Below are 18,880 nucleotides of genomic sequence, written 5' to 3'. Positions count from 1 at the left end.
AGTACAGTGCCTGGCACAGAGTAAATGCTTAACAGATACCAATAAAAAGGGAATGTTTAGAACAGTGTTCCGCACACAGTAAACACTGAATAATTAGCATTCGTTGAAAGAACTTACAATTTAATGGAGAAAACAGACATAAAATAATTTACTGGTAGGAGGAAAAAGAAAATGGAAAGATGAATGGGTGGATAAATAATAAAATAGTAGAGTATGTAAAATGATCTGTATAAGTGTGCGCTTATAGGATCCTGGGGAACCTACAGACAGTGTCCAATGCTTTTATAAGATCTACAAATATGATAGAGCTTAATATTTGTCCCAAACACAGCAACGCAAAATGACAGTCTCTAGCATTTTTCACAACGAGCGTAACCTGCTAAAAGTGGAGAGAGTCGGGAACGTATTTAAACACCAGCAACAAATTTTGGACACATTATCAGGAGGACTAATTCTCTGGAGAAGACACTAATGCTAGGAAAAGTCCAGGGAAAACGTGGAAAAGGCAGACCATCAGCTAGATGGATAGAAACCCAAACAACAAAACCGACTCGACAGTACGTAATAATAATAATAATAATAATAATAACGACAATGCTGATGGACTTTAAGTGCTTACTATGTGCCAAACACTGTTCTAAGCACTGAGGTAGATACAAGTTAATCAGGTTGTCCCACGTGAGGCTCACAGTCTTAATCCCCATTTTACAGATGAGGTAACAGGCACAGACAAGTTAAGCGACTTGCCCAAAGTCACACAGCTGACAAGCGGCAGAGTCAGGATTTGAACTCATGACCTCTGACTCCCAAGCCCGGGCTCTTTCCACTAAGCCACACTGCTTCTCCATAATAATAATAATAACAACCAAGTCCCCTAATACATCTTTCAGCCTCTCTGTAGTACAAAGCACTGTACTAAATACTTGAAAGAGTACAATACAATTAATGGACCTGCGTCAGCAGCAGTACAACTGACACTACAGCCGACTTTCTCCAGAGTCATCTTTAGGTCCGTCGCTCCACTGCAAAACATCATCCTGTCCTTCACCTTCCTCAACTACTCCCAAAAATCCTCTTGTGTCCTGAGGTGGTCCCGTGAGACCGACGGCAGCTCCCTCTCACCCTGTCAGCACTAAGTTCCATTTGACCGCCCCGTCTATGAACCTGCGCGACCATCAAATCTGCGTTTTTGTCCTAACCTCCTTTTTTTCCCAAGGAAAACAAAGGTCGCTGAAGACAGATTTTGCTAATGTATTTATTATGACGGGCACAGAGAAAAAGATTCAGACCATTAAGATAAAAAGATACAGCAAAGTAGCATTAGACGCTACGCTACTACTCCAGACTTTCACCAACATCCCAAAGGCCGGCGCCGTAATCTGTTTTTGTTAGTTACCCTTCTCCGATTTCTTTCCTGGCAGTCTCTGCCTCGGCGCTCACTAAAATATGTGGCCTTGGTACCCTCTCAAATCTAGTGGGAAACCCAGAGGAGCTTGTGTTTACCAGGCATTAGCTTTCCAGGTCTCCGCAGGTCAGCAAAAAGAAACATCATGCAGATTTGTCATGCTCCAAACCGCATTCGATACGAGTGAGATTAAGCAACTACTGAAGATATGGATTTCTGACTTCTACAGAGGCATCTCCAGAACAACAGTGGAATTCCTTTCCACCAAAGCACTTGTTGGGATCTAGAAGAGAAGAAGAAAATGTTCTTTCTGCGGCCTTAGAGCACTCAATTAACTCTCTTCCTCCTACTTATCCACTCTCTTCTCTCACCGCCCCATAGCTCGCACTTTTTGCTTCTCTCAAGCCAACCCTCACTGTGCCTTGTCTCTATCCCTGCTAACCTCCTGCTCGCATCCTAACCCCCAGCCAGAATTCCCTCTCCAGTCATATCAGACAGGTCACAGTTTTGCCCGTCTTCAAAGCCCTTCCAAAAGCATATATCCTCCAGGAGGCCTTCCTGGCTTTCTCATCTCCCCACTGTATGTCTCTCAACTGCCATTCTGACATTTCCACACTTCCTGACCATCTCAGTACTCACCATCCTTCAAAACGCATCTGCACACGTTTTAAGCTTGACGAGACAACATTTAGTATAGTAATTCAATCAATCAGTCGTATTTATTGAACACTTACCGGGTGCAGAGTGCTGTACTAAGTACCTGGGAGAGTACAATATAATAGTATAACAGAGTTAGTAGACATTCCCTGCCCACAATAAGCTTACAGTCTACAGGGGTGTTAGGTGTTAAGTAGATGTTATAAATTCGCTGCTCAGTAAGCAGTGGGTGCTCAATTCAGCACTCTGCACGGTCTCTCCCCACTCCAGTCTTTACTTCATTCTGCTGCCCAGATTATTTTTCTACAGACTGTTCAGTCCATGTTTTCCCACTCCCCAGAAACCTCCGTTTCCACATCAAACAGAAACTCCTTTTCAATGGCTTTAAAGAACTTAGTCACCTTGCCTCCTCCTACCTTACCTCCCTGATTTCCTACTTACTGATGACCTCTCGCTCACTGCTGCCTCTGGCCTGGAATGCCCTCCCTCTTCAATCAATCAATCGTATTTATTGAGCACTTACTGTGTGCAGGGCACTGTACTAAGTGTTTGGGAAGTACAAGTTGGCAACGTATCAAGAAGGTCCCTACCCAACAGTGGGCTCATCTGACAGACGAGCACTCTCCCCACCTTCAAAGGCTTATTGAAAGTACACCTCCTCCAAGAGGCCTTCCCCGACTAAGCCCTCATTTCCTCTTCCCTCACTCCCTACTGTGTCATCTCTGCACTTGGATTTACACCCTTTATTCACCCCTTCCTCAGCCCTACAGCACTTACGTACATATCAGTAATTCATTGATATTAATGTCTGTCTCCCCTTCTAGATTGTAAGCTCATTGTGGACAGAGAACGTGTCTACCAATTCTGTTATGTTGTACTCTCCCGAGCTCTCAGTACAGTGCTCTCCTCACAGTAAGCACTCAATAAATACAACTGATTCATTCATTCATTTGTATTTATTGAGTGCTTACTGTGTGCAGAGTACTGAAGTGCAATTTGGTAACAGAGACAATCCCTACCTGACAGTGGGCTCACAGTCTAGATGCAGGGAAACAGACAACAAAACAAGTAAACAGGCATCGATAGCCACACTTCTCCTTCTGGAGGAACACAGGGCAACAGGGTGAGTAGACAGGCTCCCTGTGATTGACTGCATACAATATTTGGTTCAGTGCCTCATGCAGGACGGATACCCAATATATCACTCCTCATGTGGTGGGCATCCGGTAAATACTTTGGCTTGCTTGGTTTTAAGACATTGGCAAGGTATATTTATTCTCTAGATCTAGCTGAGGTAGAAAGGGGAGGGAGGGAAGGCCAGGAGGAAGGAGAGAAATCAAAATAGAATTTGAAATGAACCCGTGGGGTGAGAAAAGCAGAGAGAAGACTCACCACTGTGAACTCACCTTGGACTTCACACTGGATGGACCCAATCCCTGTTGCAGTGCGGTTTGCAATATGGATTCAGCCAGTGTTCCAGCAACTGCTCCTCTGCTCTCTGCTCCAGGCGGAGAAGGTAATGCAAGTACTCCTGTTAAAACAGCGTATCACTGGCTGAGAACTCTTCCAGCGTCAATCAATCGATCGTATTTACTGAGCGCTACCTTTGTGCAGAGCACCGTATTAAGCGCTCGGGAGAGTACGACATGACAGAGCTGATGGATAAATTCCCTGCACACAAGGAACTTACTGTCTAGAGGAGCTTACAATCTAGACTACACAAAACGCTCTGCGCTTAGGGGGTGATTCACAAAGTGGGATTTGATTGCTTTGAGCAGTCACGACTCATCGGACTGCTTCATCCCTTTCAATGAAATGTGGGATGGAAGCTCCTTTGGGGCAGGGAGCATTTCTTATAATTCTGTTAAACTTCCCATGGGTTTAGTACAGTGCATGGCATTCAGTCAATCCCAAGGATTGATCGAGACCAATTTTCTCAATAAAAATGGAAAATTATTGAAAATGTTCTCAATTTTTATTTTCCACCTTAGTAGCATCCTTGCCACCCAATAGGTGCTCAATAAACATCTCCCTACCTATTTTCCTCTCTTAACTGTGTCACATTGTGCTTGAGTGTGTACCCCTAAGCACTTGGGTATATATCTGTATATTGGTTTGCTTCCCCAACCTGTAATTTATTTTAGTGTCCGTCTCCCCAGATAGACTGTAAAGTCTTTGAGGGCAGAGATGGTGTCTACTCACTCTATTGTACTCCCCTATGTGCTCCTTACAGTGCTCTTCACAGAGTAAACATTCAATAAATACTGATTATGTGCTACAATACCTAGCCTATTCCGGTTCTGGGCAGTTTTTTTTTTCTTCAGACAGTTACTCTGTGCTGTGAAGCTCCAGCCAAGGGAAAAAGGAGCAAGGAGAATCTGAGTCCTTCCTCCAATTCTCAAGTACGACATTCAAGTAGAGTGGCAACTTGAGACCTTTTTCTGGGGAGGTGTGGGGACTGCTAAATGCATTATTCTCGGCCTTGAGTTTGTTGGTAGGCACTTTTAACAGAAACCAGACAACGTTCTGCGAGGAAACTCGAGGAGAACAAAACATCAGCTGGTCACAGCTAATCTTGGCCCAAAAAACAATCTTAGGGAGGCTTAATCATCATTAGCCCCATCATCGAGACTGACCCAGGGGCCCCTATATCCTGTGGGGACCAGTGAAAAATCCAGTTGGATGAATGGGCTGCCCTCCCCAACCCCCTCGTCCTTGGGTGTATTCTGCAAAAACAGCAGAGGGACAAAGAGGTGCTGAGAGACCTACTCAAGGAAGCAGATCAGCCACCCCAAGCAATGCAACAGACACTTCTACCATCCTCAGCACTCGCCTATATTCATTCAATCATATTTATTGAGCACCTACTGTGTACAGAGCACTGTACTAAGCCTATATATGTTTTTATGTGTGCATGTTCAATAATCTATTCCGAATCCTCTATTTGTAAATATTTTTCTGTCCATCTCTCTAACACATGCACCATTCAATGGCTGATTGTCATCGTGAAATATTGGTTATTATTATTATTATGCACCTACTATATGCCAAACACTGTACTTCAGCACTGGGGTATCATCATCATCAATCGTATTTATTGAGCGCTTACTGTGTGCAGAGCACTGTACTAAGCACTTGGGAAGTACAAGTTGGCAACATATAGAGACAGTCCCTACCCAACAGTGGGCTCACAGTCTAAAATGGGGAGACAAAACCAAACACAGTAACAAAATAAAATAAATAGAATACAAGATAATCAGGTCGGACACCTTATCTCCCCACATATGGCTCCCAGTTTAAGTGGGAGGGAAAACGGGCACGGAACCCACATTTTACAGATGAGGAAACAAGCACAGAGAAATTAAGTGACTTGCCCAAGGTCACACGGCAGGTAAGTGGCAGAGTCAGGATTAGAACCCAGGTCCTCTGACACCCAGGCCTGTGGTCTTTCCACTAGGCCAAGTGGCTTCCCCTAAAAAGCTCCTGAAGGGCAAGGGACTGTGCCTTCGGCTTCTGTTATACTTTACCCCGTGGGCACTTAACGAGAGAAGCAGCATGGCTCAGTGGAGAGAGCACGGGCTTTGGAGTCAGAGGTCATGGGTTCAAATCCCTCCTCCACCAATTGTCAGCTGGGTGACTTTGGGCAAGTCACTTCACTTCTCTGTGCCTCAGTTCCCTCATCTGTAAAATGAGGATTAAGACTGGGAGCCCCCCGTGGGACAACCTGATCACCTTGTATCCCCCCAGCGCTTAGAACAGTGCTTTGCACATAGTAAGTGCTTAATAAATGCCATTATTATTATTATTACTTAATAAATTTCAATGTTCTTCCAGCTTGGAACATCCTCCCTCTCCACGTCAGACAGACCACAGCACCCTCCACATTCAATTCCTTCCTAAAATTCCACCTCTTCCAACAAGGCTTTCCAACTTTCCACAGTTAATTTCCCAACATCCCGAGTGAGGGTATCCCTTCAGCCAACTCTAGCACTGATGAATCTCTGCATATCTTCCTTCGCGTTCCTGTATAAAGGCCTACTTAATACATTTATTTTGACTGCTCTAGTTGTAGGTTTGTCTCCCCAGCTAGAGTCTAAGCGCCACAGGGGGAAGGAACTAATCACTTCACAAATACCAGAATTATTATTATCATTCTGTACTTCTCAAGCAACTAGTGCAGTGGGCCACACCAAGAAGACACTTTAAAAGGTTCATTATTTCTGATGACAGAGATGCTTATTAAGCCCTAGTCTTTATCAACAGACTTTTGGTTGAGCCCACTCAATGCAAAATGTTGTCCTAAGCCATTTACAAAATTTCATTTAAAAGAACCCTGCCCGTGCCTCTAGGAGCTTACAGTTTAATGATAGGCAACACGGACAAAAAAAAGGGGGGGGGTGGGGGGGAATGACAAAACATTCCAATTCACACCGCTATTCTATTATTTCATTTTACTTTGATGGATCTTTCTGATTTACCTCATTGTCCATCTTTTAACACTACTTAGCCACTCAATAAACAACATAATTCATCCTCTAACTGTAAGCTCCTTGTGGGCAGGGAATGTGACCATTATGTTATACTCTCCCAAGCGCATAGTAAAGTGCTCTGAACACATTAAGCTCTAAATAAATACGATTGCTAGATTGATAATTGTCTGCCCTGCTTGAAGACACAGCTGACAGTGAATTTCATTCATCATATGTGGCTGACAAGGCTAATAATAGTAATATTGATAGTCTTTGTTAAGCGCTTACTGTGTGTCAAGTACTGCCAGGCAGATATAAGGCAATCACGTTGGACACAGTCCCCGTCCCAAATGGGGACCACAGTCTTAACCCCATTTTACTGATGAGGTAATTGAGGCACAGAGAAATGATTTGCCTAAGATCACACAGCAGACAAGTGGAGGAGCCGGAATTAGAACCCAGATCCTTCTGATGCCCAGGCCCGTGCTTCATCCACTACGCCTGAACCACACACCCGCACACAAACACACGCAGACACAGTGTCGACTGTCCCTAACGTTGCGGGGCCTGGTTCTGTTTTCACTTTAGGCTGCTCGTCTCAATCCTTACTAAGTTCCCGCTTAAAGAGAGCCCCTCTTATCCCGATAGCAGTCTGCCCCGTGCTGCTCTAACTGCAGTATTGGACTCCCCAGTTTCAGCTGGGGTGCGGCTTCATCGGAGACTCTGTGCCCTCCTTGCTTTCAGTTTTCCAATTTCAGCTCGCCACACGAAAGTTGTTTGGGTATCCTGCCGTCGTCCGCCCTCCAGACAGTATAGCTTTGGAGAGCAGGGCTTCCAATGCCAGGAGACTTCATTCTAGGACTTTGTTGTTTGTGATCAGTACTAATTTAGGCCAGGTGGGTAGAAAAGAATGCTAATTTTATTAACTTTGGGAGCCACCCTATCCTCATTTACGAGGCTTAAGCCCTGCATTCCTAGATCAACAAGGGAGGATAGTTGAGGGGGAAGAGAATTCTCCTCACAGCCTGGAGCTGTTTCTCCACCAGGCAGTGAGGGTGGGCACACAAAGAGCTCTCTCATCACCCTGAAAGTCGAGGATCACCTTCAAGAGGACTCCCTGCAGCTCACTGGCAAAGCGACTAGGACATCAGCTGCATTTTGAGGAGTTAAAGTAAAACAACCATGATATAAAAAATAAATAAAAACTGCACGGGTCGAATGGAAAAGCGAGGAAATTCAGTCAAGTTGGACTCTTCATAATTCACTCCTTTGACTGTTCTCGGTTTGTTTGTGTTCTTACTGAGACTATTCAGTAAATACTCTCTTCCTGAAGATTCTTCCAGAAAACTTGGATACCTCCAACTAATCACAGGGCTTTTAATAAATGAAGGTAACGATTCCCCAGACGGGGAAGAGGGGCGTTTTCATGGATAAAGACTCTTACACCATTCCTACATGCTAGAACAATGCTAATTCGTTTAGAAAACATTATGCTACCCTCCTCATTCTCAGCTCATAATCCACTATTACCTCAGACAAAGGATCCTCATGGATGATTAGGAACCCACCTCTGGCCCTTGAGTGCTTATTTATTTATACCCCTCCTCTGGACCGGTGTATATCCATTTGAGCACGCGGTTTATTTATTCTAATTCCACAGCCTGTAAAAATGTTTACGTCTGTCTCCTCTACTAGAGTGCATGTTCCTTCTGGGCAGGAAACACGTCTTGAGCTTCTGTTGCGTTTTCCCAAATGCTGAGTAGGGTGCTTTAGACTCAGAAGGTGTCCAATAAATGACATTTCTAGTACTAATACGACGAGTTATCTTTTGGCCTTCTCCATACCTGTTACCATCCCTTTTTTTCATTCGGTTTGGCTTTCGTCTTCCCACTGACCACCCTGCATTGGTCTATACTAATAACTGTGGTATTCATTAAGCACTTTCTGTGTACTAAACACTGAGGACAAGAAGTCCTTGACAAGCCACCTCCCATTTCTTATTGATTGTTCTACAGCGTGCCTTGGCCATTTTGAGTTCCCATTCTAGCCTTTCACTCAGGGTCACATGCTTTATTCTGTCACTCAAAATCAGGACAGTAGTTCCGAATTTAGAACAGATCTCCAAAAAGACTCCTTCAGTCACCAGGGACTACTGATAACTTCACCTCCAAAGATCATCTTCTCACTGGTTTCAAAACACGCGTTATTAATAGGATCAAAATCCACTTGCTTATTAATCACCTGCCTTAATGAAGACCAGGTACTAAGTATATACCCTTCCCTACCTTTAGGTCTGCCCCTCTGACATTCGTACTCCACCTATTTATAAAATCACAATCTAAATACACCTGTGCCATGACTATAACATTCTTTCTGCAGAATCCTAGAGTTTGCAAAGTTTGTAATCCACGTTGACTAGCTTGTGGAGATGGCAGGTCAGGCTGAATATGTTTTGAGGGCAGAATAACGTATGTTTCACATGTCCAGTTGAAATCAGTGGTGACAAAACAAAACCAACAAGCAAAAACCAGCAAGGAGTTTCCATGGTATTTCACTATTTATTTAAAATATTATGAAAATGAATACTCCACAAGGCCTTAAAAATGATCATTATTCAAAGATGAAATGCCAGGCTTCAAATCTGCTGAAAGGCCACACATTTCAACAATTTAGTGGAATGTGTTAAAAATGTTGCCCAGCTCTGATGATAAACTCAAATGTTCCTGGCCTGGGAGAGGGGGGGTTGGCATATGGAAAACAATTTGGACTACGTTAGGTTACTTTCTGTAGAAATATAAGCTTTTAAGTACTTATAGGTTAAAGGACAAGACTGGGAGTCAGGTTTTGGTTCTAATTCCTGCCCCACACTTTGCCTGCTGGGAAAGCCACTTCATTTCATTCATTCAATCATATTTATTGAGCGCTTACTGTGTGCAGAGCACTGTACTAAGCGCTTAGGAATCAATCATATTTATTGAGCACTTTCTGTGTGCAGAGCACTGTACTAAGCGCTTGGGAAGTACAAGTTGGCACCATATAGAGACGGTCCCTACCCAACAGCGGGTTCACAGTCTAGAAGGGGGAGACAGACAACAAAGCAAAACATATTAACAAAATAAAATAAATAGAATAAATATGTACAACTAAAATAGAGTAATAAATATGTACAAACATAGAAGCAGCATGGCTCAGCGGCTCCAAAGAGCCCAGACTCTGGAGTCAGTGGTCATGGGTTCAAATCCTGACTCTGCCAGTTGTCAGCTGTGTGACTTTGGTCAAGTCACTTAACTTCTCTGTGCCTCAGTTACCTCATCTGTAAAATGGGGATTGACTGTGAGCTCCTTTAATAGTAATAACAATGAAAGCATTTATTAAGCGCTTTCTATTGCAAAGCACTGTTCTACTTGCTGGGGAGGTGACAAGGTGATCAGGTTGTCCCATGGGGGGCTCACACAGTCTTAACCCCCATTTTACAGATGAGGTAACTGAGGCCCAGAGAAGTGACGTGACTTGCCCAAAGTCACACAGCTCACAGTTGGTGGAGCTGGGATTTGAACCCATGACCTCTGTCTCCAAAGCCCATGCTCTTTCCCCTGAGCCAGGCTGCTTCTCTGTGCCTCAATTTCCTCATCTGTAAAATGAGGTTTTGATACCTGTTCTCCTTCCCTCTGACACTGTGGGCCCCTTGCGATACAGGGACTGTGTCCGATCTGAATATCTTTTATCTACCTGAGTGCTTAACAGAGGGCTCAGCACCTAGTAAGCATTTAACAAATACCACCGTATCAATTCAAGCTAGTAGCACTTACCCCAAGATTACAGTAGAATGACAAAGACACATCATGGTGCACAGATCAGATGCCACGTTTCAAACCATCTAACAGGAACCGAATTGAACTGAGAATCACGGGCTAAGCAACAGTTAACATCAGGGCAGAAACTTGTTCCAAGAAGTTTAAATCTTTCCTATTTAATTTTCACTGAGTTCGAGGATGACAAACATTTGAAAGAAATGTTTTGCTCATTAGTACAACAAGGGTAACGCTAGACGCAGAAGAGTTTGCTTGACAGGTGATCATTTATTCTTCAAAGTCTATTCTAACCCCAAAAGTCCTCAGATGAATATTTCTGACCATTCAAACTTCAGTAATCTTGGTCTTAAAGGACATAAGGAAAAAAATACACATTTTTTCAATGAGTTAATGCACATGATGGTACACTTCACTGAGGGCTATTTAAGCTGATTTACATTCCAGCATCCAAAATGTTCCTCCACTGAGACAGGCCAAAACGGAGGAGATTTGCTTAGAAACGAAGTATTCCCAGGGCATTTACCACCAAGCGATGCATTCACAAAAGAATGAATTTATCCTTGGATGTCATCCTTGTAAAGCTTTCCACTAGTCACTCCGGTCCCATACAAACATGTTTTCCTCACTTTAAGTTTTCTCTTCCTATTCCCAAATTTTAATTCGGTGAATCACTGAAATTAAAACCATCTCTGAGCTTCACTCCAAGGCAGGACTGTTCCATATAGAATTGCTTCCAGAACTCCCTCACTGCTTTCTAGGTCCGCCAGCAGGACTTAATTGAGCACCTTCAGGGTGCGTACCATTGTCTGAGGTAGTAGTGATAATAGTATATTTATTAAGCGTCTCCTAAGGGTGATGCACTGTACAAGTAGAGGTCAAAACAGTGATCCAAGGGAGAAGTAATAATGATCGAAGATGACCCAAGTGGAAGAGGGAATCAATCAGTGATATTTATTGAGTGCATACTTTGTACCTCTTCTCAGGATGGCACCTGGGGAGTTTCCAGTACTCTACCAGTCTCGGATAGGGGAGGGAGAGTCAAGCAGAGGCCTACCCATTCCATTCCCAGCTTGGGCAGTGGCTACAGAGTGGGAGACCATCTGCTGCAAGTCAAAACTCACCCGTGCAGCGGCGGCATGGGAGAGAGTTGAGGGGGGAGACTCAAGTTTGCAGCACGGAAGAAGGCATTGTAAAACACCTCTGTATTTTTACCAAGAAAGCTTGATGGATACACTACCAGAATGATTGCAGTGGAGGTGGGGCACTCTGGAAGAGATGTGTCCACGGAGTCACTATGGGCTGGAAATGGCTCGACAGCATAAGACAAGACAATACCTTGAGCAGAGCACTGAACTAAATGCTTGGGAGAGTTCAGTACCATTTTTAGACACAATCCCTGCCCTCAGGAAGTTCAAAGCCTGGGTAGGGGGGAGACAGCGATTAGAATAAATTAATAAATACTAATAATAATACTAATAAATAATAATAAATTACAGCTAAGGGAAGCAACTGAGTATAAGGATAAAAACATAAGTGCTGAGGGAAATAGGATGAGTGCTTAGGGGATGGGATTAAGAGCAGGGATGAGGTACTGGAGTGGGGAAAATAGGCTTGGGAGTTGAAATCTTAAGGGAAGTAGAGGAACAGTTTGTTTCATTTCCTCTCTCGACTCTCCTTCCACTGCTGATCCATGGTCTTCCTGAAGGCAATTCATATTTTGTCACCATCAATTAACCAATCGGTTAAAAATATTTAGAGAGCTCCTACTTTGTGCAGAGCCCAGTGCTAAGCACTTGGGAGAGTACTGTAGAATTAATGGATGTGATCCCCGCCCTTACGGACCTTGGAATCTAACAGGGAAGACGGGCTCAAAGTAATCTAGAGCTAAGAGATAAAAAAGAAGGAGAAGTTGGATATGTGAATGAATGAAAATGCTTGACTACTGAAGCACACTCAAATCAACCACTATGCATTTTGGCTAGAAAGCACTGGCAGAGTTAGGGAGTGTTCTTTTGACAATGCACAGCCATGTGGATACATAGCCTTGTGGTGGGAAGAAAAAGTTGTGTGCGCATGTGTGGTATGGGATTGGGTGTGAGTGCTACAATGTCACACTGCAAGTTTTTCTAAACATGGAGTTATACGAGAACGCAATTGTCCCATTTTAGGAAATCTTGAGTGGGCGTAAATCAAATAGTAACAGAAGTGCTATTGATTTGATATCTTCCACCCAGAACTTTACTATGGGCCTAAATTTTTCCTCCTCTGTTATCATTTTCATTCATTCAATCGTATTTATTGAGTGCTTACTGTGTGCAGAGCACTGTACTAAGCGCTTGGGAAGTACAAATTGGCAACACATAGAGACGGTCCCTACCCAACAATGGGCTCACAGTCTAGAGGGGGGAGACAGACAACAAAACAAAACACGTGGACATGTGTCAAGCCATGAGAATAAATAGAAGTAAAGCTAGATGCACATCATTAACAAAATAAATAGAATAGCAAATATGTACAAGTAAAATAGAGTAATAAAGTTGTACAAACATATATATAGGTGCTCTGGGGAGGGGAAGGAGGTAAGGCGTGGGGATGGAGCGGGGTAGGAGGGGGAGAGGAAGGAAGGGGCTCAGTCTGGGAAGGCCTCCTGGAGAAGGTGAGCTCTCAGTAGGGCTTTGAAGGGAGGAAGAGAGCTAGTTTGGCAGATGTGCAGAGGGAGGGCATTCCAAGCCAGTGGGAGGATGTGGGCAGGGGGTCGATGGTGGGACAGGCGAGAACGAGGCCCAGTGAGGAGGTTAGCGGCAGAGGAGCCGAGGGTGCAGGCTGGGCTGTAGAAGGAAAGAAGAGAGGTGAGGTAGCAGGGGGCAAGGTGATGGAGAGCCTTGAAGCCAAGAGTGAGGAGTTTTTGCCTGATGCATAAGTTGACTGGTAGCCACTGGAGATTTTTGAGGAGGGGAGTAACATGCCCAGAGCGTTTCTGTACAAAGATGGTCCAGACAGCAGCGTGAAGCATAGACTGAAGTGGGGAGAGACAGGAGGATGGGAGATCAGAAAGGAGGTTGATGCAGTAATTGTGTATCATTTTGTGTCCGTCTCCCTGGCTAGATTATCAAGGTTAGGCCTTGGAGTCTGAAGGCCATGGGTTCTTATTTCACTCTGCTGCCCAGATCATTTTTCTACAGAAATGTTCAGACCATGTTTCCCCTCTCCTCAAGAACCTCCAGTGATTGCCCATCCACTTCCACAACAAACAAAAACCCTTCTCCATTGGCTTTAAAGCACTCAATCACCTTACCCCCCCACCCCCACTTATCTCTCCTCACTACTTTCCTAATACAACTCAGCTCACACACTTCACTTCTTTAAAGATAATTTTCTCACTGACCCTCTATTTCATTTATCTTACTGCCAACCTCTCTCCCACATCCTACCCTCCAGCCTAAAATGTCCTCCCTCCTCAAATTTGACAATTGCTCTCTCCCCCTTCAAAGCCTTATTGAAGGCGCATCTCTTCCAAGAGGTCTTCCCTGACTAAGCCCTCCTTTCCTCTTCTCCCACTCCCTTCTGAATCACCCTGCCTTGTCCTTTTATTCATTCTCCCTCCCAGACCCACAGCACTTTTGTACATATCTGTAATTTGTTCATTTATAATATTGTCTGTCTCCCCATCTAGTCTGTAAGCTCCTTGTGGGCAGGGAATTTTGCTGTTATACTGTACTTTCCCAAGCCCTTACTACAATACTCTGCACACACTAAGTGCTCAATAAATATGGTTGGCAGACTAACTAGCTTTACTGAACCCTTCCAAGCACTTAATGCACTGCACACTGTAAAGTCCATGAGGGCAAAGACCATAACTACTAGCTTTGTTGTGCTCTCCCAACTGCTTAGTGTAGTGCTTTGCACTCAATAAATACTCAAAGTGCTCAATAGAAACTATGGATTAATTGTTGCTCAGGGCACAGCCATTTCTAGACAAGGGTGTATTTTAGAGGATTAAATTGAAATTATTTTATTTTCTAAAGAGAGAGAGAGAGAAACAATCATTTACCCTCATCGGTTCATCAGGGAAACCAGCTTTTTGTGGTCTGTCTTCTCGCCTGGTTCTCAAGAGCTGCTTAGCTTGTTTTTCTGTCAAAATTGGGGACGCATCTAGAAAGAACGGGAGGGCTTAAGTACTGAGTTAACAGGAAGTTAATAGTTTATCTCCCAAGTCCGCAGCAAAATATTTGCAAGTATGATTTTGGTTAATACACAAAAGTGTTCTTTCACAGAAGCCATGTCCCAGGGAACGTTCCATCCTGAGTGTTCTGAGTAGAATTTTAAACATTTTTAATAGACATTTGGTTTTGGTTCACTGGGTTGGCCAGCGTAGAGCACAAGTGGCATAAAGGGTCTTCTTTACATAGTGCCCACAATTCTAAGAAAAATAATAATAATAATAATTATGGTATTTGTTAAGTGCTTACTATGTGCCAAGCATTGGGACTGTCTGTCATCTTAGTAAATCTACAGAAAAACTGTTGTTTTTCTTTCATTTTTCTCTTTGATGTCTTTAGTTTGGGAATTCTGCACCAGACCAGAAATTGTTAAGCCTCTTTTGGATGAGGGCAAGAATCCCTTAAGCTTTCATAGACCTGTGAAAACTGTAGCCTTCCAATGACATCGTTTAAGTTCATCAATATATGTTAGTTGATCAAAGATAAAAGCAGCACTGCATGTCCCTAGCACTTAGCAATAGCAACTAACACTGGAAATCTCCTCTACAAAACAACGTGCCGAGATAAAAGCATGTCCTATTATTAAACGAGATTTTAACACAAAGCTGTAAACATGTCAAAATCAGAGTAAAGAGTACTTTTTTCAAAACTCTGTATTTTCAGACAAACTCCTACCTGAAAAGAGAATCAGTAAGACCAGAAAAAGGACCCAAGCAAGAAGTTTCTTCATTTTGGCCTCCTTTTCTCTGGGAGTTAGTCCTACTAAGCGGCAACCTCCTTTAGAGAGAACAGCAGTAGCTGAAGTGTTGGTTTATGTTTTGACTATATCAACCCTACGTCACCAGCACGCTTTTGACGACAACGGATCAAGTTTTCACTCTGGTTATTTTATCAGCTTGAATATTTCTCTACAAATCTCTCAGACGCCACCACAGGAAAGAAATAAAAATCAGACTTGGGTTGGCTAATTTGACCTGCTGGACACACAAAGTGTAGCGTAAGATGAAACAGCCCCCATCATCTGCTATTTATTTGTGCATGTGTTAATTCAACCTTTGTTCCTAACATTTTAGTGGGGAGAAATTCTGAATATGGAGAGTGGGCATAGAGAAGCACTAGGTAGCCTCAGAGACTGGGATTAACAAATCTCGCCCTCCTGAGACGAGATATTGAGCGTGTAAGGGTAATGAGTTTTATTGAGTACCTACTGAATGAAATCCACTGTACTAGGTGCTTGGGAGAAGTGGCCATTACCTAGAGATTTTACACTAAACCCAGCATGCATTATTTAATATATTTCAGTCAGTCAGTGGTATTTGCTGAGCATATACTACATGCATAGCACTGTACTAAGGACCTGCCAGAGTACAATGCAACAGAGTTGGTAAAAACAATGCTTCATGATTTTATTTAATGGTATTTTTAAGCACTATGTGCCAAGCACTGTTCTAAGTGCCGCAGTAGATACCAAGTAATCAGGTTGGACACAGTCCCTGTCCCACATGGGGCTCACAGTCTTAATCCCCATTTTACAGATGAGGTAACAGGCACAGAGAAATTACATGATTTGACCATGGTCATACAGATAAGTGGCAGAGCAGGGATTAGGACCCAGGTGCTTTTGAGCCCCAGGCCTGTGTTCTCTGTTTAGAGAAGCAGCATGGCTCAGGGGAAGAGCTTTGGAGTCAGAGGTCATGGGTTCAAATCCCAGCTCTGCCACTTGTCGGCTGTGTGACTTTGGGCAATCCACTTAACTTCTCTGGGCCTCCGTTACCTCATCTGTAAAATGGGGATTAAGACTGTGAGCCCCCAGTGGGGCAACCTGATCACCTCCGCCTCACTTAGAGCAGTGTATAGCAAATAGTAAGTGCTTAAAAAATGCCACCATTATTATCATCATCCATTCAGCCACACTGCTTCAGCTATATCATCAAATGGTTATTAAGTGCAGAGTGCTGTACTTAAACACATAGCAAAGGACAACAGAGTTGAGAGTCCACTCTCAGGAAGTATGTGGTCACTCTAAAGTCAAATTGCATTATGTATAGGTAAAGAAAGGGCCCCAGAGTAAGAAGGACATGGTTCTAATCCAGACTTTACCATCTGTCTGCTGGGTGACCTTAACTGCCCTGTGGCTTAGTTTCATCATCTGTAAAATGGGGATTAAGACTGAGCTCCATGTTGGAGAAGGACTGTGTCCAATATGATTAACCTGTGTCTACCCAGGGCATACATAGTAAAGTGCCTGACAGTTAACACCATAAAAAAAAATGCACATCTGTCATTTGGAAAGATTAAAGCTAGGGGCAGAAGTAGCAGAATTGTTGGTCACAAATTGCACAAAAGCTGGATAAAGAGTCACTAAAGTTTCAAAGTGGTGAATTCAAAACAGAGACTTTGAGGAGTACAGACACTAGGACAGAAGGTTTGCAGGTATAGATTTGCCCCATCCACAGCTCATTTTAATGTCTGTCCCTGTCAATCAGTGGAATTTGAGTGCTTCCTCTGTGGAGAATATTGTATTAAGTTCCTGGGAGAGTACAAGTTGTAGACATGCTTCTTGTCCACAGAGTGATTACAGTGTAAAGGGGGGAAAACAGGTATTAAACAGGTAAACACTTTAGTGGTCTGAGAGGTACAGAACCATCTGCAGATTGTGAGCTTCTTGAGGGTCAGGATCACATCTATCAACTGTTTCGTTCTTGGCCAAGCACTTAGTTCAGTTCTCAATAAATACCATAGATTATTGTAGCTCAACACCAAGGTGTGAACGTATAGTGAGTTTGGAGGGCGAGGAACAGGTAAAAGGTAAGGAACAGAAGGAAAAAAAAGAAAAAAAAAGCAGCTTGGCTTACTGGATAATACATAGGCCTGGTCCTTAGTAGCACCTGGTTTCTAATCCTGGTTCCATCATGTGTCAGCTACGTGTCCTTGGGCAAGTCACTTAACTTCTCTCTGCCTCAGTTACCTCATCTTCAAGATGGGGATTATGACTGTGAGCACTAGCTGGGACAGGGACTATGTCCAAACTGATTAGCTTACCTACCCAGTATTTAGTATGGTACCTGACATGTAGTAAATGCTTAATAGTGCACACATACCAAATAAAATAAAGAGAAATCTAGGAAAAGGAAACACCTTTGGTTTCACACAATGGTTACAGAATAACTAGCTTAGGTAATGTTAGCAAAATGGGGTGGAGGGACCAGAGTTCTCCAGCTAGAGTGTTATTGAATCAAGTGTTTAGTACAGTGCTCTGCATATAGAAAAAGCTTAGACAATATCATTCATCTCATTATTACAGTATATATGCTGAAATCTCACCAGAATTACTATTGCTTGGGTAGTTTTTTTTTAATGGCATTTATTAAGCGCTTACTATGTGCAAAGCACTGTTCTAAGCACTGGGGAGGTTACGAGGTGATCAGGTTGTCCCGTGGGGGGCTCAGTCTTCATCCCCATTTTACAGATGAGGGAACTGAGGCCCAGAGAAGTTAAGTGACTTGCCCAAAGTCACACAGCTGACAAGTGGCAGAGCCGGGATTTGAACCTATGACCTCTGACTCCAAAGCCTGGGCTCTTTCCACTGAGCCATGCTGCTTCTAGTTCTTGAGTCAAATAACCTTTGTTGGGGAGTGTTCGGGTCATTCCTGACTGAGCTCCCATAGAAAGGCCTGCTACCACCAGAATTTTTCCAACAGACTCGGAGAAAGCATTGAGGCAACCAAGCATCAGTGATCATGGCCTCTTTCTGTGTGTATGTCTACAGCCCTGCCAAGTACATTATCTTATTTGAAAAGGCTATTCAAGAACAAAATACAATGTGTAACACTATGGGACCCCAGTCCCATGGAGAGGTGCAGGCAGACCGCAAGAAGCACAAAATAAATGAGGACTTGCTCACCTAGCTGCAGGTCAGGGACAGACAGCAAATAACAGTATTTGGGCATTTAGTAGCAGTATTAAACACCAATACAAGGTTCTGAACAGATGTTTGAGAAATACAGTAGCAAAACAGTTAACTGTACCATAATATGTAAAAGTCACTATTCCTGCCTTCTGACAACATACAGGCTACTATGGGAGGGACTAAGTTTTTCATTCACTTAATTGTAATTGAGAATTTACTGAGTGCAGAGTACTCAGCACTTGGGAGAATATATTACAACACATTCCTTGCCCATAACAAGCTCAGTCAAGAGGAAGATAAATACACATAAAATTACCATTCCATCATATTTATTGATCATTTACTGTGTGCCGAGTACAAAAGTCAGCAAAAGAGTCACATTTCTCTACCTAAAATAGGCTTACAGT

The 18,880-nt window shown here is 43.3% G+C and overlaps 1 protein-coding gene and 1 non-coding gene across 2 annotated transcripts; one reads left to right on the top strand and one right to left on the bottom strand.

Annotated features, from left to right (window-relative positions):
- Positions 1-1,272: 1,272 nt before the first annotated feature.
- Positions 1,273-15,314, bottom strand: C15H17orf67 (chromosome 15 C17orf67 homolog). Its single transcript, XM_038757485.1, has 4 exons — positions 15,239-15,314; positions 14,395-14,495; positions 3,469-3,593; positions 1,273-1,688 (listed from the first exon to the last, which is right to left on the bottom strand). Exons 1-3 carry the CDS (start codon positions 15,291-15,293, stop codon positions 3,477-3,479), a joined length of 273 nt encoding a protein of 90 aa, XP_038613413.1. The 5' UTR covers positions 15,294-15,314; the 3' UTR covers positions 1,273-1,688; positions 3,469-3,476.
- Positions 11,317-11,454, top strand: LOC119937915. The gene has a single exon (XR_005454285.1). It is a non-coding gene; the product is annotated as a small nucleolar RNA SNORA7 (small nucleolar RNA).
- Positions 15,315-18,880: the final 3,566 nt, after the last annotated feature.

This window comes from Tachyglossus aculeatus, chromosome 15, assembly GCF_015852505.1.
Source record: "Tachyglossus aculeatus isolate mTacAcu1 chromosome 15, mTacAcu1.pri, whole genome shotgun sequence".
NCBI lineage: Eukaryota > Metazoa > Chordata > Mammalia > Monotremata > Tachyglossidae > Tachyglossus > Tachyglossus aculeatus.
The sequence above is the reverse complement of the archived record's forward strand: the minus strand, read 5'-3'. Positions and strand labels throughout refer to the sequence as shown.